Source organism: Gobio gobio, assembly GCF_949357685.1.
Source record: "Gobio gobio genome assembly, chromosome: 11".
NCBI lineage: Eukaryota > Metazoa > Chordata > Actinopteri > Cypriniformes > Gobionidae > Gobio > Gobio gobio.
In genome coordinates this window covers 4,058,589-4,086,119 of record NC_137104.1, presented here as the reverse complement: position 1 = coordinate 4,086,119, position 27,531 = coordinate 4,058,589, and the positions used below count along the sequence as shown (strand labels likewise).

Here is a 27,531-nt window from a genome sequence, read left to right as displayed (position 1 = left end):
AGCCTAATCACATCTAAAAGGTACAGACGTCTGAGCATTTATGGGAAATATGTCCGTGAGTTCACCATAGGCTACTGTAAATACAGCATCTCTGAATGATTGTGTTATTGTGCTCCAGATGGAAGAAGTTTGACCAGAATCTGCACACGGTTCGCGGTCACAAGGCTTGAAATAACAGCGCTTTTGCACTGAGCCTCATCGGCACTCTTCACCTCAGGATGCGGACAGCTCGAGTCTCACTGTTTATCATCTGCATTTGAGCATTTTAGATCCATAACACTGCGGAAAGAGGGCTTTCAAACTCTCAGTGAGGGGGAAACTCGAGCCATGGTCCACAAAGATCCGGAAAAGATCCATTTGGTCACGGAAAACGGGGCAAAAATGTACACCATCACGACAGAAAGGTAAGCGGATTGTTGTGTTTGTTTTAATGTTGTAAAATAGGGTTGACACAAGTCATCTCAATGGCAAAAAGTGTCCCATTCATTCACTTTGCGTTTTATTTAACAGTGATAAATTATGTTTATTTTACTCTTCCTCTTTTCGTGACTGTTATGCTGTTGCACAAGGTCTCAGTGGTCTCTCTCTCTCTCTCTCTCTCTCTCTCTCTCTCTCTCTCTCTCTCTCTCTCTCTCTCTCTCTCTCTCTCTCTCTCTCTCTCTCACACACACACACACACACACACACACACACACACACACACACACACACACACACTCAGTGGTGTGCAAACTTTGCACTGCGCCCTAATCCGGGTGATGAACACCCGACTGTGCTTTCACGTGCTATCGGGATTATAGTAGTTTCCCATTTTAAACAATTTGGACACGAGCAAGCCCTCTCAAGTCAAAATTTGAATGCGATGAGCTCTTAATCACGACTTCAGAAGTGGGAAGTATGACATTTCATAATTTCAGAAGTCGTGATTACGAGCTTGTTGCATTCGAGTCATTCTATATTTCATGCCAGCCAAAAAGTCAGGAAATCAGTATTCTTTTTGTGATCAATAAACGGTAACACTTTAGAATAATGGTCATTAGTTAACTTAATGTACGAACATGAACTAACCATGCGCAGTACATTTGTTAATGTATTTGTTCATCTTATCGTTAGTTATGTTCATGGTTTGTTCATGTTAGTTCACACTGCATTAACTAATGTTAACAAGATTTTGATAATGCATTAGTAAATGTTGAAATTAACATTAAGATACATAAATGCTTTATAAGTGCAGTTCATTATTAGTTCATGTTAACTAATATTAACTAATGACCACTATTCTAAAGTGTTACCAAATAAACTACACTCTAAAAAAATATTGGGTTAAAAATAACCCAAGTTGGGTTAAAAATGGACTGACCCAGCAATTGGGTCGTTTTAACCCAGCGGTTGGGTTAAATGTTTGCTTAAAACAACCCAATTGCTGGGTTAGTCAATTTTCAACCCAACTTGGGTTGGTTTTTAACCCAGCATTTTTTAGAGGGTAGGTGGTTGAATAATAATATATGCCCTAATTTGTTAAATTAATTATTTGGCAAGCTTAAGCTCTGACTTTTTAAATATGACTTTTAAATATTGTCGCTTTTGGCTTCACTCTAAAAAATGCTGGGTTAAAAACAACCCAAGTTGGGTTGAAAATGGACTAACACAGCAATTGGGTTGTTTTAACCCTGCAATTGGGTTGTTTTAAGCAAACATTTAACCCAACCGCTGGGTTAAAACAACCCATTCACTGGGTTAAAACAACCCAATTGCTGGATTAAAACAACCCATTCACTTTGGATAAAAGCATCTGCAAATGCATAAATGTAAATGTAAAACGACCCATTCGCTGGGTTAAAACAACCCATTCACTGGGTTAAAACAACCCATTCACTGGGTTAAAACAGCGCATTCACTGGGTTAAAACAACCCAATTGCTGGGTTAGTCCATTTTCAACCCAACTTGGGTTGGTTTTTAACCCGGCATTTTTTAGAGTGTAGGTGGTTGAATAATAATATATGCCCTAATTTGTTAAATTAATTATTTGGCAAGCTTAAGCTCTAATGACTTTTTAAATATGTAAATATTTTAAATATGTATGACTTTTTAAATATGACTTTTTAAATATTGTCGCTTTTGGCTTCACTCTAAAAAATGCTGGATTAAAAACAACCCTAGTTGGGTTGAAAATGGACTAACACAGCAATTGGGTTGTTTTAACCCTGCGATTGGGTTGTTTTAAGCAAACATTTAACCCAACCGCTGGGTTAAAACAACCCATTCACTGGGTTAAAACATCCCAATTGCTGGGTTAGTCCATTTTCAACCCAACTTGGGTTGGTTTTTAACCCAGCATTTTTTTAAGTGTGGGTGGTTGAATAATAATATATGCCATAATTTGCTAAATTAATTATTTGGCAAGTTTAAGCTCTAATGACTTTTTAAATATGTAAATAGGCCTATTTTAGATATGTATGACTTTTTAAATATTTAAAACGCTTTTGGCTTCACTCTAAAAAATGCTGGGTTAAAAACAACCCAAGTTGGGTTGAAAATTGACTAACACAGCAATTGGGTTGTTTTAAGCAAACATTTAACCCAACCGCTGGGTTAAAACAACTCATTCACTGGGTTAAAACAACCCATTCGCTGGATTAAAACAACCCAATTGCTGGGTTAGTCCATTTTCAACCCAACTTGTGTTATTTTTAACCCAGCATTTTTTAGAGTGTATATATATCAAATTAAGTACTTAAATAAATTAGAATAAAATAAATAAATAAAGTGATTAAATGTTACATTTACATATAGTAAAATGTAAAAAATGAATGAATAAAAATGTGATTATGTATTAATCTATTCGATTAAGGATTAATATAAATGAATACAAATTGGATTTAAAGAAATACATGATACTTTTAACAGTAGATTATTATAGTGAGTAGAAAGGATATATAATAAAGTATCTGAATGGAAACTAATAAACCTCATCTTTGGGGTCTAAACGTTTCAACTCACAGCATGTGATGTCTCACCGAATGCTGTGATTGGACGAACATTTAATGGTCCTACGCCTTCCACAGACAATATATATATATATGTGTACATTAGACCACTTAACTTAGTGATTGCTATCAGAGTCTTTCAGCATAACACATATATTACTGGATCAAATCCCTACCCTGCCTTTAAAACAGAGGAATAAGTGGATTTGACCTACAATCAACTGAAGCTTTTTCAGAGGTAACTTTAGGTCTTATATAAGCTTCTTAGTCAATATTTACACATGAGAGAACTAAAATAATCTCCAGGTCATATTTTTCTTTTATCATAGGTCAAACTCCTTCACCTTTTTGAGATCAAAATAGGTCACCTACGAGATTTGTGTAGATCCATTCAAGAATGCTTTGGAATATAGACTAATGTTTGGTCTCGTTTTAAAGAAGACACTCGGCAGATTATTGCTGAAGTGAAAGCAATTCAAAATATGAAAGTATGAAAAAGTTATGGAAGTTTAAATTTACTGTAAATGAAAAATACTGTACTAAATATTTTATATTTCATGTAAAATATATATTTTACAAAAAATGTTTTACCCAAAATTACTATAAAATCAAAGCCATATGTCTAACCAAGTTGTGTTCCAAATTTGAAGTTGATTCAAAAATTGAAGTCCCCATGAGATTTTGTTTAGGCGCTGTACCAAATATAGCCAGCGGGTGTCATTCACATTCCATTGATTGTTTTTTTGATGCATTTTCCTGTAAATTTCTGTCCAAATATCACTTCCATCACAAAACAGTCACCAAATATGTAACCTTGAGACTGACGATATGTGTTTTGTCAAGATTGGAAAAGATTTCGATATTAAAGTAGTTAAAATAATTGTTGTAATATGAAACATGACGCCGCCCACTAGGGGGAGGAGCCCGCTAGAATAATTTAGAGTCCCGTTTCCATGGTAACACAATGTCCGATTTCAAAACGGTTTTCCCCGGATTAATTTTGAGTTTGTAAGCTTTGAAATGATACCTAATTTATGATAATTACTAAAATATATGATACAAAAAAAAGGCGTTGAAAAAGGGGTTAATAATGTCGAGAAATGAGCAGGAAAAGCAAATATATTTATAAAGAAGTGTCCTGACCTCTGAGAATGTTTTCAATGTTCTCACCTTTTTTTACCCCTCACCCGTCTGCATCCCTGTTTTATAGAAATAGTAGCTCAATATAAAACACAAGCATGTTCTAAAGATACCAGGAATAACATTGGGAGGTTGCAGGTGAATTTTCATACATGTAGTCTCCATCAGACATAAACGTGCCGCCAAATCAAACCTATCAAGATATCCATGAGATTGATTTATGTTAATGATCAGTGTTGGGGAAAGTTACTTTGAAAAGTAATGCATTACAATATTGAGTTACTCCCTTAAAAAGTAACTAATTGAGTTACTCCGTTACTTTTTAAGAAAGGTAATGCGTTACGGTACTTTTGCGTTACTTTTTCTCACCTGGGCTGGGCTTGTTTTTGTTTTTGTTTTGTTTTTATAACAAAAAAGTTATATTTTTGTGCAACGGTAAAGACCTCTTCATACCAAAATTGAAATAATAAGCCCCAGGCTGAGGTAAAAATGCAAATTCCCGCATGAACAGTAGAGGGCGCAGCTCTGGATAATGAAGAATAGGACGCAGGAGAAAAAAGTTTTCCCAATAAAACCAAAAATCTAGTAATTTTCATCATCAAAGGTCAGCAGCAAGACATTGGTCAATTAAATATAAAGGTAGATTAAATGCATAAAAATAGTTGTTTTATTTAACATTTAATTATTGGAGGTTTGTATAGTACTCTGATTTTGCATTTGACTGATTGTATTCATTTTGAGGAGTACAGAATCTTTATTGTGCAAGTGAGATGAATAAATGCTCACATTTAGTCTAGAACTACAATAACCATCATGTTCACACACACACACACACACACACACACACACACACACACACACACACACACACGCCTCTGCACTTATTTTTCTCAACATGGGGGCAGGAGAGCTGTCAGTCAAATTAATGTGAAAAAGTAACTCTGATATTTTGTTGTGAATTTGAAAAGTAATGCGTTACTTTACTAGTTACTTGGAAAAAGTAATATTATTCGTAACTCAAGTTACTTGTAATTAGGCTTGCTACAATAGTCGGTGTTGCCGGTGTTACCGGTGTCCAGACTCAACACCGGTTACATCACTTGCCCACCGTCTTTTTGATTTTTTTATAGTAATAAAATAATTTAGTTCAGTTAGAGAACAGACAATACAAATAAAAACTGAACGTATGTGCTTAATAAAGCAGGATCCGACCGTGAGTCTCGGCAGCGGCAGGAGTCATTCATCAGATTTAAGAGTGAGGAGCTGACTGAGATGATTGTGGAAGATTTGGTTTCAAAGCGAAACGTAAAAGCGCCTATTTAAGGGAGTTTGTCATTTCTTTTGTTGTTGTGTTTTTCATTAAAAATAATAGGCTAATGAACCCACAATTCAAGAAAACCGCAGCCGAATTGGCGCTAATTCAAAACCGAAAGTAAAATGTGCACGGCCGCACAGAGCGCGCATTGTTTACTTTCGCCTGGCTCCGCAGTGCGAGCCTCCGCGCTACGCTGACTGCGCGCATTTATTTTTGCCGCGCGCACCGAGTATAAAGGCTTTACGGACGAACTGTTATTCATTCATGGCGTGCATCTCGATCATAGACTGATCAATGCTTGATCAGTGCCCTGACTACTGAACTAGGGAACTGATTGAGATGCACCCATGGCCTCACAGAGCGCGCATTTACAGACTGTCATTCACGGAGTGCGCGCACTGGCGCGTTTTCAGTTCAGAGCGGTCGTGTGCATGTTACTTTCGGTTAGATAGAATTAGTGATTTAAAAGCCTCTGCCGGTGATACCGGTATTACCGGTGTTGTCACACATCAATTAACCGGTGGGGAAATTTCCTCACCGTCACATCCCTACTTGTAATGCGTGACCCCCAACACTGTTAATGACTGTTATATTCCTCCCAGTTTGTCCACAGGTGAGATGAAAGACGGAAAACACTGTCATGATAACAGCCGTGCCCTGGAGGACCGAGAGCGGGAGAGAAAGCTCGCCAAGAAGCGTCTGTACATCGTCTCAGTCGTCTGTCTGGTCTTCATGGTGGGCGAGATATTAGGTGTGTGACCCTTCCTGCTGATTGGCTGGATGTTTCTGCACACACACACAGGGTCTCTGATGCACGTCTGTCTGCTCTGTGTACAGGTGGGTATTTTGCTGGAAGTCTGGCGGTGATGACGGATGCCGCCCACCTGCTGGTGGACCTCACCAGCTTCATCATCAGCCTGTGCTCGCTGTGGCTGTCCTCCAGACCGGCGACACGCACTCTCAGCTACGGCTGGCATCGAGCAGGTAAACACCCGGGATTGTAGGACAAATGTGGGAAATCATGTACCAAAATACACTTGGGATGCCACAATTCTCAATATAATATTGAACCATTTGGTACGGCATTCACGGTTCAATACACGCTTGTGAATTGCGTTTTTTTTTTCGGTTTTGCATTTAAATAATTAATTAATTCTATAATTTGCCTCCATCCCAATACCGAACAACGCAACATACATTCACGCTAGTGTGAAGAGTTATACTCACGGAACACTAGAGTCATTCACAATCACGAAAGTTCATTATTTGCATGCGTTTTAAAGCCTTGCCGGCTCATTCACGTGCGCGGTTTAAACATGCGCTTTTCCCAGCGCGCGCACTAAACGCCTGTCAAACATGTGATTACTGAACTAAGTCGTCTTACTGCGCTAATACTGTCAAATACACACAAGGTTAACATAAACACAGTCGGTTATGTCTAAAGTGAAAGTAAAATCGCGTGTGTCTGTATATTAGATGCGTGCAGGTCTTTAATTGACAGCGGCGCAGCCTATAGTGAACACGCTGTCCTAAAATGATGCCATTATTTACTCACTCTAATATTGTTCCAAACCTGTATTCATTTCTCGATGACAGAATTTTCATTTTTGAGTGAAATATCCCTTTAATGTTAATACAACAACAAAAGACAAAGAGAAAATCACTCACTGCTCTAGATTGAAACACTAATACAGTAGCTTTAATAAGAATCAGTGTATATTTTATAGTGTATTTTAATTCAATTTCATACTTAAATGCAGCTGTACAGCTCTGAGCTGCCAGTGTAAATCTTTATATATATTTATTTTTATATTTTACAATACACTAGGAATGTGTACAAGGTTTTTTTTTAAGTAAAGTTTTAAGTTTAAGTAAGGGTTTTCAAGTCTTTTAAGTAAAAAAAAAGAAAAGTATTGCAATAAAAAATATTCTTTTTTCTCCTTAACCTCTTACTGTTCCTGTCGCCTAAGAATAGAATAACAAAAAACTGATGTGACAAGCCATCAGAACCGAACCGAAAACTGTGGTTAAAAACCGAGGTATGTATTGAACCGTGGACTTGCTGTGTTGTTGCATCCCTAATATACACCAATCAGGAAGTGAATAACACTGATGATCTCCTGTTAGAGGGTGGGATACATTAGGCAGCAAGTGAACATTTCGTCCTCAGAGTTTATGTGTTAGAAGCAGGAAAAAGGGAGTTTGACGAGGTCCAGATTGTGATGGTTAGGTGACTGGGTCAGAGCATCTCCAAAACTGCAGCTCTTGTGGGCTGTTCCCGGTCCGCTGTGGTCAGTCTCTATCAAAAGTGCTCCAAGGAAGGAACTGGGCCAAAAAAAAATCCCAGATTTTTTCACAAAACATCCGATTTACGATTTAAATCGATTTTTTCCCCCCTCGTACTTAAAATCAATCTGCAGGTAACAAAGAAATTGTTCAAAACAAGTTTTAACTTTATTTTTTTATTTTTTAATATTTGCGGCTTTTGTTGCACATACCTGGGGTCCAAAACGTTCAGCATGTAAAAAAACCCCGGCTCTTCCACAGTATATATAGGCACCATTTTGTAATATACAATATACATATCAAAGGTTTATGAATTGATAGGCAGATAAAATTAACTTTAATAAACAACAGTAATATGAATTTATAGGGAAATTTGAAATATTCTGCTCTTATTAAATATAGGTTACTATTGTTCTTTTAAAGTCTCACACTGAACTGAACAGCTTCAGTGATTATTAAAGGAATAATTAATAAAAAACATTCAACTATTTCTTCCACAATACCCCTTTAAACTTTTAGTTTTACAAATCACCACATTAAAAATAACATTAAAATTTGATAATATTTAGAGATTTGAAGTGCTGGAAAAAGTGTGTAAAAAAATGTACTGTTACTACAGTAACTCATGGTGAATGTTGGTGATTTGTGACTGAAACTCCTGATCCTCGCTCATGTTGTTTCCACATCAGCTGTGTTTGATCTGATATCTGTGGTTTATAACAGAATTCTGCACCAAACGCTTCCACTATCGCTACTATTGCCCGCTACACATCCCTGTGTCTGTGGCTCTTTCAGCAGATAATGCGCCGCCACAAAACACAAATGCTTCAGGAATGAGTTTGAGGCGTTGACTTGGCCTCCAAATTCCCCAGATCTCAATCCAATCGAGCATCTGTGGGATGAGCTGAACAAACAAGTCCGATCCATCTCACCTCGCAACTTACAGGACTTAAAGGATCTGCTGCTAACATATTGGGGCCAGATACCACAGCCAGGCCCGCTTCTACAAGGGTGCTCAAACGCAAGCAAAAGCACCCTCAGTTGATACTGTAATAATATTGGCGAAACAGATTTGCACATTTGTGTCCGAGATCTTGAGAGCATCACATGCATCTATTTACAGCGGTGAGTAATGTAGCCAATCAAAGATATTGCTCTCTCGAACGCGATCAGAATCTCACCGCTCAAAACGCCAGTTTCTGCGAAACCTCTCATTAACAAAGTCAAGACACGATGTAAGTAAGAGATTTATTGTTGACAACTTCATTTTTATAATGGAAATTTGTGAGATCGCGATGAACTGACAAAGCAACAGCATTTTCTTGATCGTAGCGATCGTGGCTCGCTTTCAAGGCTACAGTCAATATAACATTCATTGAATAAAACTATTGTTGCTAAGACCGACGGCCAATCGCATGCAGCAAATTTTCAAAAGTGACATCTAAATATCTAAATATAAATGCCACTCTGCATGAGACAGAAATGTCCTCCTGAGACCCAGAATAGAGGTTTTGCCTCTGTAGAGGAAATTATATTTTAGCGAATTTCTCTGACAACATACACAGTTTTAAGTCTGGATATTCTTATGAAATACAAGACATTCTTATGAAAATATTATTACCCATTAATAAAGTATTATTACCCAAAAAATCCCGTTGTTTGTCTATTCATGTCTTTTCATTTTCTCAATAAATGGGTTGTGGTGTCCTCTACAGAGCAGAGGATATAGCATATAACATAGGAATTTAAAAATAAAAACACAATACCTTTTTTTCTGGTTCTCACACTGCAAAAAAACATTTTCTTACTTAGTATTTTTGTCTTGTTTTCAGTCCAAATATCTAAAAAAAAATCTTACATTAAGAAGCATTTACTAGACAAAAGTTTTTGTCTTGTTTTGGGGGGAAATAACTCAAAATTGAGTTTTTTTTTTGCTTAAAATAAGCAAAATAATCTGCCAATGGGGTAAGCAAAATAATCTTGTTTTCTGTTTGAATTAAGATTATTTTGCTTACCCCGTTGGCAGATTATTTTGCTTATTTTAAGCAAAAACTCCCTTCATTTTTTAGTTATTTTCCCCCAAAACAAGACAAAAACTTTTGCTTGTCTAGTAAATGCTTCTTAATGTAAGATTTTTTAGATATTTGGACTGAAAACAAGACAAAAATACTAAGTAAGAAAAGCATTTTTTGCAGTGCAGGAAGATGACGTTAAAATAACAGTAAAGCTTTAATGCAATGTAAAGGCAGACTAATAGATTAATAGACAATTTGCAGCAAAATATTTTTGGAATTCCAATTATTGGTAAAAGTGATGATTTGTAAATAAATAATCATACATTTCTCACTTTACTCTGCTATGGTGGAGCCGTTGTTTAGCCCAGGGGTTTTCAAACTTTATGATGCCAAGGACCCCCAAATATGATGAACCTTTTATGAGGGACCCCCTTCCTAAAATATATTTTTTATGTATGGTAAAAACCTTTAAAATGTTAAACAGATAAATAGTAAGTGTGACATTATAAATACAACATATTGTTTCCTAAATGAAATTTGCTATACGTAATGTTGGAAGTTTAAACCTGAAGAAGACCATTTTCAATTCAAAATTATTTGTATAAGCAACTTTCACAATAATTTTATGTAAGCATCTTACGTACTGCGTTAAGAAAACTGCATTAAAGGCACTTTTAAATAAACTTTTGCTGATAATTCACTCACCCCCATGTCATCCAAGATGTCCATGTCTTTCTTTCTGCAGTCGAAAAGAAATTAAGGTTTTGGATGAAAACAGTCCAGGGTTTTTCTCCATATAATGGACTTCAATGGGCTCCAAACGGTTCAAGGTCCAAATGACAGTTTCAGTGCAGCTTCAAAGGGCTTTAAACGACACCAGATGATGAATAAGGGTCTTATCTAGACAAACCATCAGTTTCTGTGAGAAACCCAGCAGTATTTATGCTATTATTTTACCTCTTAAAAGGAGAAACGCGATCGTCTCTGAGCTCAGCCATAACTTTCGGCAAGTAAGGTCAAATACGATCGTGGTCATAGACATATCGATAGTAGATGCCTCATTCTACTGATCCGTGCAGTCGCTAATGAGGCATCTACGTATACATCTATGACCACAATCTAATTTGACCTCACTTGGCGGAAGTTATGGCGGAGCTCAGAGATGATCCCACTCGTCTGATAAGAGGTAAAATAATAGCATAAATACTGCTGGGTTTCTCTCAGAAACTGATGGTTTGTCTAGATAAGACCCTTATTCATCATCTGGTGTCGTTTAAAGCCCTTTGAAGCTGCACTGAAACTGTCATTTGGACCTTGAACCGTTTGGAGCCCATTGAAGTCCATTATATGGAGAAAAACCCTGTAATGTTTTCATCCAAAACCTTAATTTCTTTTCGACTGCAGAAAGAAAGACATGGACATCTTGGATGACATGGGGGTGAGTAAATTATCAGCAAAAGTTTATTTAAAAGTGAACTAATCCTTTAATACCCCAGTGAGCGAGACAAAGGGGACTATAGTGAGAAAAACTCACTAGAAAGATACAATTCTGGAAAGTATGTATACGGCAAGAAAGGTGAGAAATATTTAGAATTGAAACATTTGGAATGTTTGGTAGACTTTATCCATTTTTGCTTTGTCTTTTTTTTTTTTTTTTTAATTTCCTGGGGACCCCTTAGAAACTTCTGGAGGACCCCTGGGGGTCCCAGGACCCCAGTTTGAAAACCCCTGGCTTAGCCTATCTGCACTAGAGCACCCTCAGTAATTTCAGAAGCACCCTCAGTGATTTGATTCTGGAACCGGGCCTGACCACAGCACTCCTTCAGGGGTCCAGTGGAGGCCATGCCTCGGCGGGTCAGCATAATCTTATGTCTGATTGGTGTATTCCCTAGATGTGTTCTGAGTATATAGTGAACTGGAAGAACTGGAACTTTATCCCTGGGTGTTTTCAGAAATCCTGGGCGCTCTGCTGTCCATCTTCACTATCTGGCTGGTGACGGGCGTTCTGGTGTATCTGGCTGTGGAAAGGCTCATTGACGATGACTTCACTATTGAGGGCACTGTGATGCTCATCACCTCTGGCTGTGCTGTCCTGGCCAACATTATGTGAGACTAAACCCTCATTTATAGCCCTAATAACTCATTTCAAGGATTAGTTCACTTTTAAATAAACTTTTGCTGATAATTTACTCACCCCCATGTCATCCAAGATGTCCATGTCTTTCTTTCTGCAGTCGAAAAGAAATTAAGGTTTTGGATGAAAACAGTCCAGGATTGTTCTCCATATAATGGACTTCAATGGGACCCAAACGGTTCAAGGTCCAAATGACAGTTTCAGTGCAGCTTCAAAGGGCTTTAAACGACACCAGATGATGAATAAGGGTCTTATCTAGACAAACCATCAGTTTCTGTGAGAAACCCAGCAGTATTTATGCTATTATTTTACCTCTTATCAGACGAGCGTGATCATCTCTGAGCTCAGCCATAACTTCCGCCAAGTGAGGTCAAAATTGATCGTGGTCATAGATGTATACGTAGATGCCTCATTAGCACCTGCACGGATCAGTAGAATGAGGCATCTACTATCGATATATCTATAACCACGATCAAATTTGACCTCACTCTCCGGAAGTCATGGCTGAGCTCAGAGACGATCACGTTCCTCTGTTAAGAGCTAAAATAATAGCATAAATACTGCTGGGTTTCTCACAGAAACTGATGGTTTGTCTAGATCAGACCCTTATTCATCATCTGGTGTCGTTTAAAGCCCTTTGAAGCTGCACTGAAACTGTCATTTGGACCTTGAACCGTTTGGAGCCCATTGAAGTCCATTATATGGAGAAAAACCCTGGACTGTTTTCATCCAAAACCTTAATTTCTTTTCGACTGCAGAAAGAAAGACATGGACATCTTGGATGACATGGGGGTGAGTGAATTATCAGCAAAAGTTTATTTAAAAGTGAACTAATCCTTTAATGTATTTGGCATTTTAGCGAAACAGTTATTTGCTGTGAAAATGTCTTTCTCTCTGTTGTTCTGTGTGTAGAATGGCGCTGACTCTGCATCAGTCGGGTCATGGCCATAGTCACGGCGGTCTGAGCGGAGGTCACAGTCACGAGCATGGGAAGGAAAACGGACACGGCCATTCTGACCCGAACCCGTGTGACGTAGAGGATCAAGAGTCTGGAAAAAGACAGCAAGCTAATGCCAGCGTAAGGGCGGCATTCGTCCATGTGATCGGAGACCTTCTGCAGAGTATCAGTGTGCTGGTCAGTGCCCTCATCATCTTTTTCAAGGTAAGACGTTTTATATTCTTAGAGACTTGATGAGTCCTAACCGATGACCCAGCTAATGCTGCCATTAAAGGATTAGTTCACTTTAAAATAAACTTTTGCTGATAATTTACTCACCCCATGTCATCCAAGATGTCCATGTCTTTCTTTCTGCAGTCGAAAAGAAATGAATGTTTTGGATGAAAACAGTCCAGGATGTTTCTCCATATAATGGACTTCAATGGGCCCCAAACGGTTCAAGGTCCAAATGACAGTTTCAGTGCAGCTTCAAAGGGCTTTAAACGACACCAGATGATGAATAAGGGTCTGATCTAGACAAACCATCAGTTTCTGCGAGAAACCCAGCAGTATTTATGCTATTATTTTACCTCTTATCAGACGAACGTGATCGTCTCTGAGCTCCGCCATAACTTCCGGAGAGTGAGGTCAAATTTGATCGTGGTTATAGATATATCGATAGTAGATGCCTCATTCTTCTGATCCGTGCAGGCGCTAATGAGGCATCTACGTATACATCTATGACCACGATCAAATTTGACCTCACTTGGCGGAAGTTATGGCGGAGCTCAGAGATGATGACGCTCGTCTGATAAGAGGTAAAATAATAGCATAAATACTGCTGGGTTTCTCTCAGAAACTGATGGTTTGTCTAGATAAGACCCTTATTCATCATCTGGTGTCGTTTAAAGCCCTTTGAAGCTGCACTGAAACTGTCATTTGGACCTTGAACCGTTTGGAGCCCATTGAAGTCCATTATATGGAGAAAACCCCTGGAATGTTTTCATCCAAAACCTTAATTTCTTTTCGACTGCAGAAAGAAAGACATGGACATCTTGGATGACATTGGGTGAGTAAATTATCAGCAAAAGTTTATTTAAAAGTGAACTAATCCTTTAAGTTGCAATGTAAATGTTATGTTCTCTGAACAGCGTGATGCTAATGAACTGAATTCTTCTCTTTTTACAGCCTGAATATAAGATTGCAGATCCCATCTGCACCTTCCTGTTTTCCCTGTTTGTCCTGGGAACCACGTTCACCATCATGAGGGACATTATCATCGTCTTAATGGAAGGTAAAATCTCTTGTCTGTGCCTGTGACATTAGAAGCTAATGATGACATTTATAAGACAGTTCAATAAACAACAAGTTCATTTTAGAGTAACTTACATTTTACACATTGTATTATAAGTTACTTTGTCTATTTTTGTTGGACCACTGAAAGTAGTTGCAAACAAAGCTAAAAGAGAATCTGTTGTGCGTCTCATAGAAACGTACGATACAGTAGTGGTGTTTTGATCCTGAATGAATCCCAATCGATTGATGAATGATTCAATGATTCACTCACAATGACCGTACACAGGTTTTGTTCCTGAATAAATCAATCGAATGATGAATGATTCAATGACTCACTCACTATGACCATAACTGGATTAGTTCCTGAATTAATCAATCGATTGATGAATGATTCAATGATTCACTCACAATGACCATCACTGGTTTCATTCCTGAATGATTCAGTGTTTTTGAACTAATCAATTGATGAATGATTCAATGACTCGCTCACAATGACCATCACAGGTTTCGTTCCTGAATGATTCAGTGTTTTTGAACAAATGGATTGAGGAATGATTCAATGACTCACTCACTATGACTATCACTGGTTTCATTTCTGAACGATTCAGTGTTTTTTAACAAATAGATTGATGAATGATTCAGTGACTCACTCACTATGAGCATCACAGGTTTCATTCCTGAATGAATCAATGTTTTTGGAGCGAATCGATTGATGAATGATTCAATGACTCACTCCCTACGACCATCATTGGTTTAGTTTCTGAATGATTCAGTGTTTTTGAACAAATGGATTGATGAATGATTCAATGACTCACTCACTATGACTATCACTGGTTTCATTTCTGAATGATTCAGTGTTTTTAAACAAACTGATTGATGAATGATTCAGTGACTCACTCACTATGAGCATCACAGGTTTCATTCCTGAACGAATCAATGTTTTTTGAGCGAATCAATTGATAAATGATTCAATGACTCACTCACAATGACTATCACTGGTTTCGTTCCTGAATGATTCAGTGTGTTTGAACAAAGGGATTGATGAATGATTCAATGACTCACTCCCAATGACTATCACTGGTTTCGTTCCTGAATGATTCAGTGTGTTTGAACAAATGGATTGATGAATGATTCAATGACTCACTCACAATGACTATCACTGGTTTCGTTCCTGAATGATTCAGTGTTTTTGAACAAATGGATTGATGAATGATTCAATGACTCACTCACTATGACTATCAGTGGTTTCGTTCCTGAATGAATCAATCAATTGATGAATGATTTAATGACTTACTCACTATGACCATCACTGGTTTTGTTCCTGAATTAATCAATCGATTGACGAATGATTCAATGACTCACTCACTATGACCATCACTGGATTCGTTCCTGAATGATTTAGGGTTTTTGAACAAATGAATTGATGAATGATTCAATGATTCACTCACAATGACCGTCACTGGTTTCGTTCCTAAATGAATCAATCGATTGATGAATGATTCAATGGCTCACTCACAATGACCATCACTGGTTTTGTTCCTGAATGAATCAATTGATTGATGAATGATTCAATGGCTCACTCACTATGACCATCACTGGTTTCTTTCCTGAATGATTCAGTGTTTTTGAACAAATGGATTGATGAATGATTCAATGACTCACTCACTATGACCATCATTGGTTTCTTTCCTGAATGATTCAGTGTTTTTGAACAAATGGATTGATGAATGATTCAATGACCCACTCACTATGACCATCATTGATTTCATTCCTGAATGAATCAATCGATTGATGAATGATTCAATGACTCACTCATTATGACCATCACTGGTTTCTTTCCTGAATGATTCAGTGTTTTTGAACAAACTGATTGATGAATGATTCAATGACTCACTCACTACGACCATCACTGGTTTCGTTCCTGAATGATTCAGTGTTTTTGAACAAACTGATTGATGAATGATTCAATGACTCACTCACTATGACTCTATATCTTTGGTTTCATTCCTGAATGATTCAGTGTTTTTGAACAAATGGATTGATGAATGATTCAATGACTCACTCACACTGGTTTCTTTCCAGAATTAATCAAGTGTTTTTGAGTGAATTGATTGATGAATGATTCAATGACTCAATAAAGAATGATGATCTGTCCAACTGACTTTATATCTCCAACTTCTGACTGCTAGATTAATTGATAGTTTTAGTCTCTATAAATAAATAGTAGCTGTTTTAATGGCCACTATAGGCATTCTGTGAAAGGTTGTTTAATTTTTCATGTGCTCTTCTCATGTCCTGGAACAGAGCGATGTTAATCCGACCTCCTCAGTTTCTCCTCCTCAGCCTCAGTGTTTCTCCTCCTCAGCTTCAGTGTTTCTCCTCCTCAGCTTCAGTGTTTCTCCTCCTCAGCCTCAGTGTTTCTCCTCCTCAGCCTCAGTGTTTCTCCTCCTCAGCCTCAGTGTTTCTCCTCCTCAGTGTTTCTCCTCCTCAGCCTCAGTGTTTCTCCTCCTCAGCCACAGTGTTTCTCCTCCTCAGTGTTTCTCCTCCTCAGCCTCAGTGTTTCTCCTCCTCAGCCTCAGTGTTTCTCCTCCTCAGCCTCAGTGTTTCTCCTCCTCAGCCTCAGTGTTTCTCCTCCTCAGCTTCAGTGTTTCTCCTCCTCAGCCTCAGTGTTTCTCCTCCTCAGCTTCAGTGTTTCTCCTCCTCAGCTTCAGTGTTTCTCCTCCTCAGCTTCAGTGTTTCTCCTCCTCAGCTTCAGTGTTTCTCCTCCTCAGTGTTTCTCCTCCTCAGCCTCAGTGTTTCTCCCCCTCAGTGTTTCTCCTCCTCAGCCTCAGTGTTTCTCCTCCTCAGCCTCAGTGTTTCTCCTCCTCAGTGTTTCTCCTCCTCAGCCTCAGTGTTTCTCCTCCTCATCCTCAGTGTTTCTCCTCCTCAGTGTTTCTCCTCCTCAGCCTCAGTGTTTCTCCTCCTCAGCTTCAGTGTTTCTCCTCCTCAGCTTCAGTGTTTCTCCTCCTCAGCCTCAGTGTTTCTCCTCCTCATCCTCAGTGTTTCTCCTCCTCAGTGTTTCTCCTCCTCAGCCTCAGTGTTTCTCCTCCTCAGCTTCAGTGTTTCTCCTCCTCAGCTTCAGTGTTTCTCCTCCTCAGCCTCAGTGTTTCTCCTCCTCAGCTTCAGTGTTTCTCCTCCTCAGCTTCAGTGTTTCTCCTCCTCAGCTTCAGTGTTTCTCCTCCTCAGCTTCAGTGTTTCTCCTCCTCAGCCTCAGTGTTTCTCTTCCTCAGCCTCAGTGTTTCTCCTCCTCAGCCTCAGTGTTTCTCCTCCTCAGCCTCAGTGTTTCTCCTCCTCAGCCTCAGTGTTTCTCCTCTTCAGCCTCAGTGTTTCTCCTCCTCAGCCTCAGTGTTTCTCCTCCTCAGCCTCAGTGTTTCTCCTCCTCATCCTCAGTGTTTCTCCTCCTCAGCCTCAGTGTTTCTCCTCCTCAGCCTCAGTGTTTCTCCTCCTCAGCTTCAGTGTTTCTCCTCCTCAGCTTCAGTGTTTCTCCTCCTCAGCTTCAGTGTTTCTCCTCCTCAGCTTCAGTGTTTCTCCTCCTCAGCTTCAGTGTTTCTCCTCCTCAGCCTCAGTGTTTCTCCTCCTCAGCTTCAGTGCTTCTCCTCCTCAGCTTCAGTGTTTTCTCCTCCTCAGCCTCAGTGTTTCTCCTCCTCAGCCTCAGTGTTTCTCCTCCTCAGCCTCAGTGTTTCTCCTCCTCAGCCTCAGTGTTTCTCCTCAGCCTCAGTGTTTCTCCTCCTCAGCCTCAGTGTTTCTCCTCCTCAGCCTCAGTGTTTCTCCTCCTCAGCTTCAGTGTTTCTCCTCCTCAGCCTCAGTGTTTCTCCTCCTCAACCTCAGTGTTTCTCCTCCTCAGCCTCAGTGTTTCTCCTCCTCAGCCTCAGTGTTTCTCCTCCTCAGCTTCAGTGTTTCTCCTCCTCAGCCTCAGTGTTTCTCCTCCTCAGCCTCAGTGTTTCTCCTCCTCAGCTTCAGTGTTTCTCCTCCTCAGCCTCAGTGTTTCTCCTCCTCAACCTCAGTGTTTCTCCTCCTCAGCCTCAGTGTTTCTCCTCCTCAGCCTCAGTGTTTCTCCTCCTCAGCTTCAGTGTTTCTCCTCCTCAGCCTCAGTGTTTCTCCTCCTCAGCCTCAGTGTTTCTCCTCCTCAGCCTCAGTGTTTCTCCTCCTCAGCTTCAGTGTTTCTCCTCCTCAGCTTCAGTGTTTCTCCTCCTCAGCTTCAGTGTTTCTCCTCCTCAGCTTCAGTGTTTCTCCTCCTCAGCCTCAGTGTTTCTCCTCCTCAGCCTCAGTGTTTCTCCTCCTCAGCCTCAGTGTTTTTCCTCCTCAGCTTCAGTGTTTCTCCTCCTCAGCCTCAGTGTTTCTCCTCCTCAGCATCAGTGTTTCTCCTCCTCAGCTTCAGTGTTTCTCCTCCTCAGCCTCAGTGTTTTTCCTCCTCAGCTTCAGTGTTTCTCCTCCTCAGCTTCAGTGTTTCTCCTCCTCAGCCTCAGTGTTTCTCCTCCTCAGCTTCAGTGTTTCTCCTCCTCAGCTTCAGTGTTTCTCCTCCTCAGCCTCAGTGTTTCTCCTCCTCAGCTTCAGTGTTTCTCCTCCTCAGCTTCAGTGTTTCTCCTCCTCAGCCTCAGTGTTTCTCCTCCTCAGCCTCAGTGTTTCTCCTCCTCAGCCTCAGTGTTTTTCCTCCTCAGCTTCAGTGTTTCTCCTCCTCAGCCTCAGTGTTTTTCCTCCTCAGCTTCAGTGTTTCTCCTCCTCAGCTTCAGTGTTTCTCCTCCTCAGCCTCAGTGTTTCTCCTCCTCAGCCTCAGTGTTTCTCCTCCTCAGCCTCAGTGTTTCTCCTCCTCAGCCTCAGTGTTTCTTCTCCTCAGCTTCAGTGTTTCTCCTCCTCAGCCTCAGTGTTTCTCCTCCTCAGCCTCAGTGTTTCTCCTCCTCAGCCTCAGTGTTTCTCCTCCTCAGCTTCAGTGTTTCTCCTCCTCAGCTTCAGTGTTTCTCCTCCTCAGCTTCAGTGTTTCTCCTCCTCAGCTTCAGTGTTTCTCCTCCTCAGCCTCAGTGTTTCTCCTCCTCAGCCTCAGTGTTTCTCTTCCTCAGCCTCAGTGTTTCTCCTCCTCAGCCTCAGTGTTTCTCCTCCTCAGCCTCAGTGTTTCTCCTCCTCAGCCTCAGTGTTTCTCCTCTTCAGCCTCAGTGTTTCTCCTCCTCAGCCTCAGTGTTTCTCCTCCTCAGCCTCAGTGTTTCTCCTCCTTATCCTCAGTGTTTCTCCTCCTCAGCTTCAGTGTTTCTCCTCCTCAGCTTCAGTGTTTCTCCTCCTCAGCTTCAGTGCTTCTCCTCCTCAGCTTCAGTGTTTTCTCCTCCTCAGCCTCAGTGTTTCTCCTCCTCAGCCTCAGTGTTTCTCCTCCTCAGCCTCAGCATTTCTCCTCCTCAGCCTCAGTGTTTCTCCTCAGCCTCAGTGTTTCTCCTCCTCAGCCTCAGTGTTTCTCCTCCTCAGCTTCAGTGTTTCTCCTCCTCAGCTTCAGTGTTTCTCCTCCTCAGCCTCAGTGTTTCTCCTCCTCAGCCTCAGTGTTTCTCCTCCTCAGCCTCAGTGTTTCTCCTCCTCAGTGTTTCTCCTCCTCAGCCTCAGTGTTTCTCCTCCTCAGCCACAGTGTTTCTCCTCCTCAGTGTTTCTCCTCCTCAGCTTCAGTGTTTCTCCTCCTCAGCTTCAGTGTTTCTCCTCCTCAGCTTCAGTGTTTCTCCTCCTCAGCCTCAGTGTTTCTCCTCCTCAGCCTCAGTGTTTCTCCTCCTCAGCTTCAGTGTTTCTCCTCCTCAGCTTCAGTGTTTCTCCTCCTCAGCCTCAGTGTTTCTCCTCCTCAGCTTCAGTGTTTCTCCTCCTCAGCTTCAGTGTTTCTCCTCCTCAACCTCAGTGTTTCTCCTCCTCAGCTTCAGTGTTTCTCCTCCTCAGCCTCAGTGTTTCTCCTCCTCAGCCTCAGTGTTTCTCCTCCTCAGCCTCAGTGTTTCTCCTCCTCAGCCTCAGTGTTTCTCCTCCTCAGCCTCAGTGTTTCTCCTCCTCAGCTTCAGTGTTTCTCCTCCTCAGCCTCAGTGTTTCTCCTCCTCAGCCTCAGTGTTTCTCCTCCTCAGCCTCAGTGTTTCTCCTCCTCAGTCTCAGTGTTTCTCCTCCTCAGGCTCAGTGTTTCTCCTCCTCAGCCTCAGTGTTTCTCCTCCTCAGCTTCAGTGTTTCTCCTCCTCAGCCTCAGTGTTTCTCCTCCTCAGCTTCAGTGTTTCTCCTCCTCAGCCTCAGTGTTTCTCCTCCTCAGCTTCAGTGTTTCTCCTCCTCAGCCTCAGTGTTTCTCCTCCTCAGCCTCAGTGTTTCTCCTCCTCAGCCTCAGTGTTTCTCCTCCACAGCCTCAGTGTTTCTCCTCCTCAGCCTCAGTGTTTCTCCTCCTCAGCCTCAGTGTTTCTCCTCCTCAGCCTCAGTGTTTCTCCTCCACAGCCTCAGTGTTTCTCCTCCTCAGCTTCAGTGTTTCTCCTCCTCAGCCTCAGTGTTTCTCCTCCTCAGCCTCAGTGTTTCTCCTCCTCAGCCTCAGTGTTTCTCCTCCTCAGCCTCAGTGTTTCTCCTCCTCAGCCTCAGTGTTTCTCCTCCTCAGCCTCAGTGTTTCTCCTCCTCAGCTTCAGTGTTTCTCCTCCTCAGCCTCAGTGTTTCTCCTCCTCAGCTTCAGTGTTTCTCCTCCTCAGCCTCAGTGTTTCTCCTCCTCAGCTTCAGTGTTTCTCCTCCTCAGCCTCAGTGTTTCTCCTCCTCAGCCTCAGTGTTTCTCCTCCTCAGCTTCAGTGTTTCTCCTCCTCAGCCTCAGTGTTTCTCCTCCTCAGCCTCAGTGTTTCTCCTCCTCAGCCTCAGTGTTTCTCCTCCTCAGCCTCAGTGTTTCTCCTCCTCAGCCTCAGTGTTTCTCCTCCTCAGCTTCAGTGTTTCTCCTCCTCAGCCTCAGTGTTTCTCCTCCTCAGCCTCAGTGTTTCTCCTCCTCAGCCTCAGTGTTTCTCCTCCTCAGCTTCAGTGTTTCTCCTCCTCAGCTTCAGTGTTTCTCCTCCTCAGCTTCAGTGTTTCTCCTCCTCAGCCTCAGTGTTTCTCCTCCTCAGCCTCAGTGTTTCTCCTCCTCAGCTTCAGTGTTTCTCCTCCTCAGCTTCAGTGTTTCTCCTCCTCAGCTTCAGTGTTTCTCCTCCTCAGTGTTTCTCCTCCTCAGCTTCAGTGTTTCTCCTCCTCAGCTTCAGTGTTTCTCCTCCTCATCCTCAGTGTTTCTCCTCCTCAGCCTCAGTGTTTCTCCTCCTCAGCCTCAGTGTTTCTCCTCCTCAGCCTCAGTGTTTCTCCTCCTCAGCCTCAGTGTTTCTCCTCCTCAGCTTCAGTGTTTCTCCTCCTCAGCTTCAGTGTTTCTCCTCCTCAGCTTCAGTGTTTCTCCTCCTCAGCTTCAGTGTTTCTCCTCCTCAGCTTCAGTGTTTCTCCTCCTCAGCTTCAGTGTTTCTCCTCCTCAGCCTCAGTGTTTCTCCTCCTCAGCTTCAGTGGTTCTCCTCCTCATCCTCAGTGTTTCTCCTCCTCATCCTCAGTGTTTCTCCTCCTCAGCCTCAGTGTTTCTCCTCCTCATCCTCAGTGTTTCTCCTCCTCATCCTCAGTGTTTCTCCTCCTCAGCCTCAGTGTTTCTCCTCCTCATCCTCAGTGTTTCTCCTCCTCAGCCTCAGTGTTTCTCCTCCTCAGCTTCAGTGTTTCTCCTCCTCATCCTCAGTGTTTCTCCTCCTCATCCTCAGTGTTTCTCCTCCTCAGCTTCAGTGTTTCTCCTCCTCATCCTCAGTGTTTCTCCTCCTCATCCTCAGTGTTTCTCCTCCTCATCCTCAGTGTTTCTCCTCCTCAGCCTCAGTGTTTCTCCTCCTCATCCTCAGTGTTTCTCCTCCTCAGCCTCAGTGTTTCTCCTCCACAGCCTCAGTGTTTCTCCTCCTCAGCTTCAGTGTTTCTCCTCCTCAGCTTCAGTGTTTCTCCTCCTCAACCTCAGTGTTTCTCCTCCTCAGCCTCAGTGTTTCTCCTCCTCAGCCTCAGTGTTTCTCCTCCTCAACCTCAGTGTTTCTCCTCCTCAGCTTCAGTGTTTCTCCTCCTCAGCCTCAGTGTTTCTCCTCCTCAGCCTCAGTGTTTCTCCTCCTCAGCTTCAGTGTTTCTCCTCCTCAGCTTCAGTGTTTCTCCTCCTCAGCCTCAGTGTTTCTCCTCCTCAGCTTCAGTGTTTCTCCTCCTCAGCTTCAGTGTTTCTCCTCCTCAGCTTCAGTGTTTCTCCTCCTCAGCTTCAGTGTTTCTCCTCCTCATCCTCAGTGTTTCTCCTCCTCAGCTTCAGTGTTTCTCCTCCTCAGCTTCAGTGTTTCTCCTCCTCAGCCTCAGTGTTTCTCCTCCTCAGCTTCAGTGTTTCTCCTCCTCAGCTTCAGTGTTTCTCCTCCTCAGCTTCAGTGTTTCTCCTCCTCAGCTTCAGTGTTTCTCCTCCTCAGCTTCAGTGTTTCTCCTCCTCAGCTTCAGTGTTTCTCCTCCTCAGCTTCAGTGTTTCTCCTCCTCATCCTCAGTGTTTCTCCTCCTCAGCTTCAGTGTTTCTCCTCCTCAGCTTCAGTGTTTCTCCTCCTCAGCCTCAGTGTTTCTCCTCCTCAGCTTCAGTGTTTCTCCTCCTCAGCCTCAGTGTTTCTCCTCCTCAGCCTCAGTGTTTCTCCTCCTCAGCCTCAGTGTTTCTCCTCCTCAGCCTCAGTGTTTCTCCTCCTCAGCTTCAGTGTTTCTCCTCCTCAGCCTCAGTGTTTCTCCTCCTCAGCCTCAGTGTTTCTCCTCCTCAGCCTCAGTGTTTCTCCTCCTCAGCCTCAGTGTTTCTCCTCCTCAGCTTCAGTGTTTCTCCTCCTCAGCCTCAGTGTTTCTCGTCCTCAGCCTCAGTATTTCTCCTCCTCAGCCTCAGTGTTTCTCCTCCTCAGCCTCAGTGTTTCTCCTCCTCAGCTTCAGTGTTTCTCCTCCTCAGCTTCAGTGTTTCTCCTCCTCAGCTTCAGTGTTTCTCCTCCTCAGCTTCAGTGTTTCTCCTCCTCAGCCTCAGTGTTTCTCCTCCACAGCCTCAGTGTTTCTCCTCCTCAGCTTCAGTGTTTCTCCTCCTCAGCCTCAGTGTTTCTCCTCCTCAGCTTCAGTGTTTCTCCTCCTCAGCCTCAGTGTTTCTCCTCCTCAGCTTCAGTGTTTCTCCTCCTCAGCCTCAGTGTTTCTCCTCCTCAGCCTCAGTGTTTCTCCTCCTCAGCCTCAGTGTTTCTCCTCCACAGCCTCAGTGTTTCTCCTCCTCAGCCTCAGTGTTTCTCCTCCTCAGCCTCAGTGTTTCTCCTCCTCAGCCTCAGTGTTTCTCCTCCACAGCCTCAGTGTTTCTCCTCCTCAGCCTCAGTGTTTCTCCTCCTCAGCCTCAGTGTTTCTCCTCCTCAGCTTCAGTGTTTCTCCTCCTCAGCCTCAGTGTTTCTCCTCCTCAGCCTCAGTGTTTCTCCTCCTCAGCCTCAGTGTTTCTCCTCCTCAGCCTCAGTGTTTCTCCTCCTCAGCCTCAGTGTTTCTCCTCCTCAGCTTCAGTGTTTCTCCTCCTCAGCTTCAGTGTTTCTCCTCCTCAGCCTCAGTGTTTCTCCTCCTCAGCTTCAGTGTTTCTCCTCCTCAGCCTCAGTGTTTCTCCTCCTCAGCCTCAGTGTTTCTCCTCCTCAGCTTCAGTGTTTCTCCTCCTCAACCTCAGTGTTTCTCCTCCTCAGCCTCAGTGTTTCTCCTCCTCAGCCTCAGTGTTTCTCCTCCTCAGCCTCAGTGTTTCTCCTCCTCAGCCTCAGTGTTTCTCCTCCTCAGCCTCAGTGTTTCTCCTCCTCAGCCTCAGTGTTTCTCCTCCTCAGCTTCAGTGTTTCTCCTCCTCAGCCTCAGTGTTTCTCCTCCTCAGCCTCAGTGTTTCTCCTCCTCAGCCTCAGTGTTTCTCCTCCTCAGCTTCAGTGTTTCTCCTCCTCAGCTTCAGTGTTTCTCCTCCTCAGCTTCAGTGTTTCTCCTCCTCAGTGTTTCTCCTCCTCAGCCTCAGTGTTTCTCCTCCTCAGCTTCAGTGTTTCTCCTCCTCATCCTCAGTGTTTCTCCTCCTCAGCTTCAGTGTTTCTCCTCCTCAGCTTCAGTGTTTCTCCTCCTCATCCTCAGTGTTTCTCCTCCTCAGCCTCAGTGTTTCTCCTCCTCAGCCTCAGTGTTTCTCCTCCTCAGCCTCAGTGTTTCTCCTCCTCAGCCTCAGTGTTTCTCCTCCTCAGCTTCAGTGTTTCTCCTCCTCAGCTTCAGTGTTTCTCCTCCTCAGCTTCAGTGTTTCTCCTCCTCAGCTTCAGTGTTTCTCCTCCTCAGCTTCAGTGTTTATCCTCCTCAGCTTCAGTGTTTCTCCTCCTCAGCTTCAGTATTTCTCCTCCTCAGCTTCAGTGTTTCTCCTCCTCAGCCTCAGTGTTTCTCCTCCTCAGCTTCAGTGTTTCTCCTCCTCAGCTTCAGTGTTTCTCCTCCTCAGCCTCAGTGTTTCTCCTCCTCAGCTTCAGTGTTTCTCCTCCTCAGCTTCAGTGTTTCTCCTCCTCAGCCTCAGTGTTTCTCCTCCTCAGCTTCAGTTTTTCTCCTCCTCAGCTTCAGTGTTTCTCCTCCTCAGCTTCAGTGTTTCTCCTCCTCAGCTTCAGTGTTTCTCCTCCTCAGCTTCAGTGTTTCTCCTCCTCAGCTTCAGTGTTTCTCCTCCTCAGCCTCAGTGTTTCTCCTCCTCAGCCTCAGTGTTTCTCCTCCTCAGCCTCAGTGTTTCTCCTCCTCAGCTTCAGTGTTTCTCCTCCTCAGCTTCAGTGTTTCTCCTCCTCAGCTTCAGTGTTTCTCCTCCTCATCCTCAGTGTTTCTCCTCCTCATCCTCAGTGTTTCTCCTCCTCAGCCTCAGTGTTTCTCCTCCTCAGCTTCAGTGTTTCTCCTCCTCATCCTCAGTGTTTCTCCTCCTCATCCTCAGTGTTTCTCCTCCTCATCCTCAGTGTTTCTCCTCCTCAGCCTCAGTGTTTCTCCTCCTCATCCTCAGTGTTTCTCCTCCTCAGCCTCAGTGTTTCTCCTCCTCAGCTTCAGTGTTTCTCCTCCTCAGCTTCAGTGTTTCTCCTCCTCAGCTTCAGTGTTTCTCCTCCTCATCCTCAGTGTTTCTCCTCCTCAGTGTTTCTCCTCCTCAGTGTTTCTCCTCCTCATCCTCAGTGTTTCTCCTCCTCAGCCTCAGTGTTTCTCCTCCTCATCCTCAGTGTTTCTCCTCCTCAGCTTCAGTGTTTCTCCTCCTCAGCCTCAGTGTTTCTCCTCCTCAGCTTCAGTGTTTCTCCTCCTCAGCTTCAGTGTTTCTCCTCCTCAGCCTCAGTGTTTCTCCTCCTCAGCCTCAGTGTTTCTCCTCCTCAGCCTCAGTGTTTCTCCTCCTCATCCTCAGTGTTTCTCCTCCTCAGCTTCAGTGTTTCTCCTCCTCAGCCTCAGTGTTTCTCCTCCTCAGCTTCAGTGTTTCTCCTCCTCAGCTTCAGTGTTTCTCCTCCTCAGCCTCAGTGTTTCTCCTCCTCAGCCTCAGTGTTTCTCCTCCTCAGCTTCAGTGTTTCTCCTCCTCAGCTTCAGTGTTTCTCCTCCTCAGCCTCAGTGTTTCTCCTCCTCAGCTTCAGTGTTTCTCCTCCTCAGCTTCAGTGTTTCTCCTCCTCAGCCTCAGTGTTTCTCCTCCTCAGCTTCAGTGTTTCTCCTCCTCAGCTTCAGTGTTTCTCCTCCTCAGCCTCAGTGTTTCTCCTCCTCAGCCTCAGTGTTTCTCCTCCTCAGCTTCAGTGTTTCTCCTCCTCAGCTTCAGTGTTTCTCCTCCTCAGCCTCAGTGTTTCTCCTCCTCAGCCTCAGTGTTTCTCCTCCTCAGCTTCAGTGTTTCTCCTCCTCAGCTTCAGTGTTTCTCCTCCTCAGCTTCAGTGTTTCTCCTCCTCAGCCTCAGTGTTTCTCCTCCTCAGCTTCAGTGTTTCTCCTCCTCAGCTTCAGTGTTTCTCCTCCTCAGCTTCAGTGTTTCTCCTCCTCAGCTTCAGTGTTTCTCCTCCTCAGCTTCAGTGTTTCTCCTCCTCAGCTTCAGTGTTTCTCCTCCTCAGCTTCAGTGTTTCTCCTCCTCAGCTTCAGTGTTTCTCCTCCTCAGGTACGCCGGCTGGTGTGAACTATAATGAGGTGAGGGAGCGTCTCCTCCGAGTAAAGGGTGTCAAAGCCCTGCACAACCTTCACATCTGGGCCCTGACAATGAACCAGGCGGTGCTCTCGGCTCATGTGGCTATAGGTAACACTTTTAACCCCGTGTGCCTTTTGTGTGGCGTTTGATTCTGAGATATTCACCAGTCTGCTCATTGTGAACTCCTCAGATGATACCGTAGAGCCACAGGCGGTGTTGAGAGAAATGACCCAGGCCTGTTTCAACGCATACAGTTTCCATTCAGTGACCATTCAGCTGGAGCAACAGGCGGACCAAAGGCCGGACTGCAGCCTCTGTCAGGACCCCGCAAAGTGAACCACACTTAGACTGAAGAGACCCTTTCAAAACACAAATGGAGTAGTCCATCAACACCCTCAGAGCTTCACAGTCCTACACCTCTTTTTGGGTTCGACATTTCATTCAGGAACATTAGGCAGTTTTGATTCATATGCTGTTGAACGTTTGCTTCCATCGCTTGTGTCTTCTATCGCTCTTACCGTATAACAGTGAAAATGCTGGGAAAAACGAATTTGTTGTGAATTGTCAGGAAATGACTATATTGCCAAAAGTTTTGGGACGCCTGCCTTTACATGCACATGAACTTTATTCATAATCCGTAGGGTTTAATATGGAGTTTGCAGCTCTAACAGCTTCAGCTCTTCTGGCTTTCCTCAAGGTTTAGGAGTGTGTTTATGGGGAATCTTCTAGAAGGCCTGGCTCTCAGTCTCCGCTCTAATTCAGCCCAAAGCTGTTCTATCGGGTTGAGGACAGGACTCAAGTTCCTCCACACCAAACTCGCTCATCCATGTCTTTATGGAGACGCTTTGTGCACTGGTGCATGCTGGGACAGGAAGGGGCCGTCCACAAACTGTTCCCACAAAGATGGGAGCGTTAAATTGTCCAAAATGTCTTGGTGAAGCATTAAGAGCATTTAAGCATTAAGCATTAAGTTTTCCTATAGCTCAAAGTTTAGAGCATGGCGCTAGCAACGCCAAGGTCATGGGTTCAATTCCCAGGGAAAGCAAGAATTGACAGGCAATGCAGTCAGGCAAGTCCCGTTCTCCTGGCAACCGCCAAACCCAGACTCGTCCATGGGATTGTCAGAGAGAAGCGTGATTGGTCACTCAGAGAACACGTCTCCACTGCTCTAGAGTCCAGTGGCGGCGCGCTTTACCCCACTGCATCCCACGCTTTGCATTGCACTTGGTGATGTAAGGCTTGGATGAGCGGCTC

General features: G+C 43.3%; 2 protein-coding genes across 2 annotated transcripts in view; both read left to right on the top strand.

Moving 5' to 3' along the window:
* On the top strand, positions 1–27,332 carry LOC307133686 (proton-coupled zinc antiporter SLC30A8-like). Its single transcript, XM_079828895.1, has 8 exons — positions 1–404; positions 6,046–6,194; positions 6,281–6,427; positions 11,697–11,850; positions 12,791–13,040; positions 14,004–14,109; positions 26,251–26,385; positions 26,468–27,332. Exons 1-8 carry the CDS (start codon positions 328–330, stop codon positions 26,611–26,613), a joined length of 1,164 nt encoding a protein of 387 aa, XP_079685021.1. The 5' UTR covers positions 1–327; the 3' UTR covers positions 26,614–27,332.
* The window catches only part of vps28 (VPS28 subunit of ESCRT-I), a 968,134-nt gene that overhangs the window by 129,920 nt on the left and 810,683 nt on the right, over positions 1–27,531 (top strand). The window lies entirely within an intron of this gene.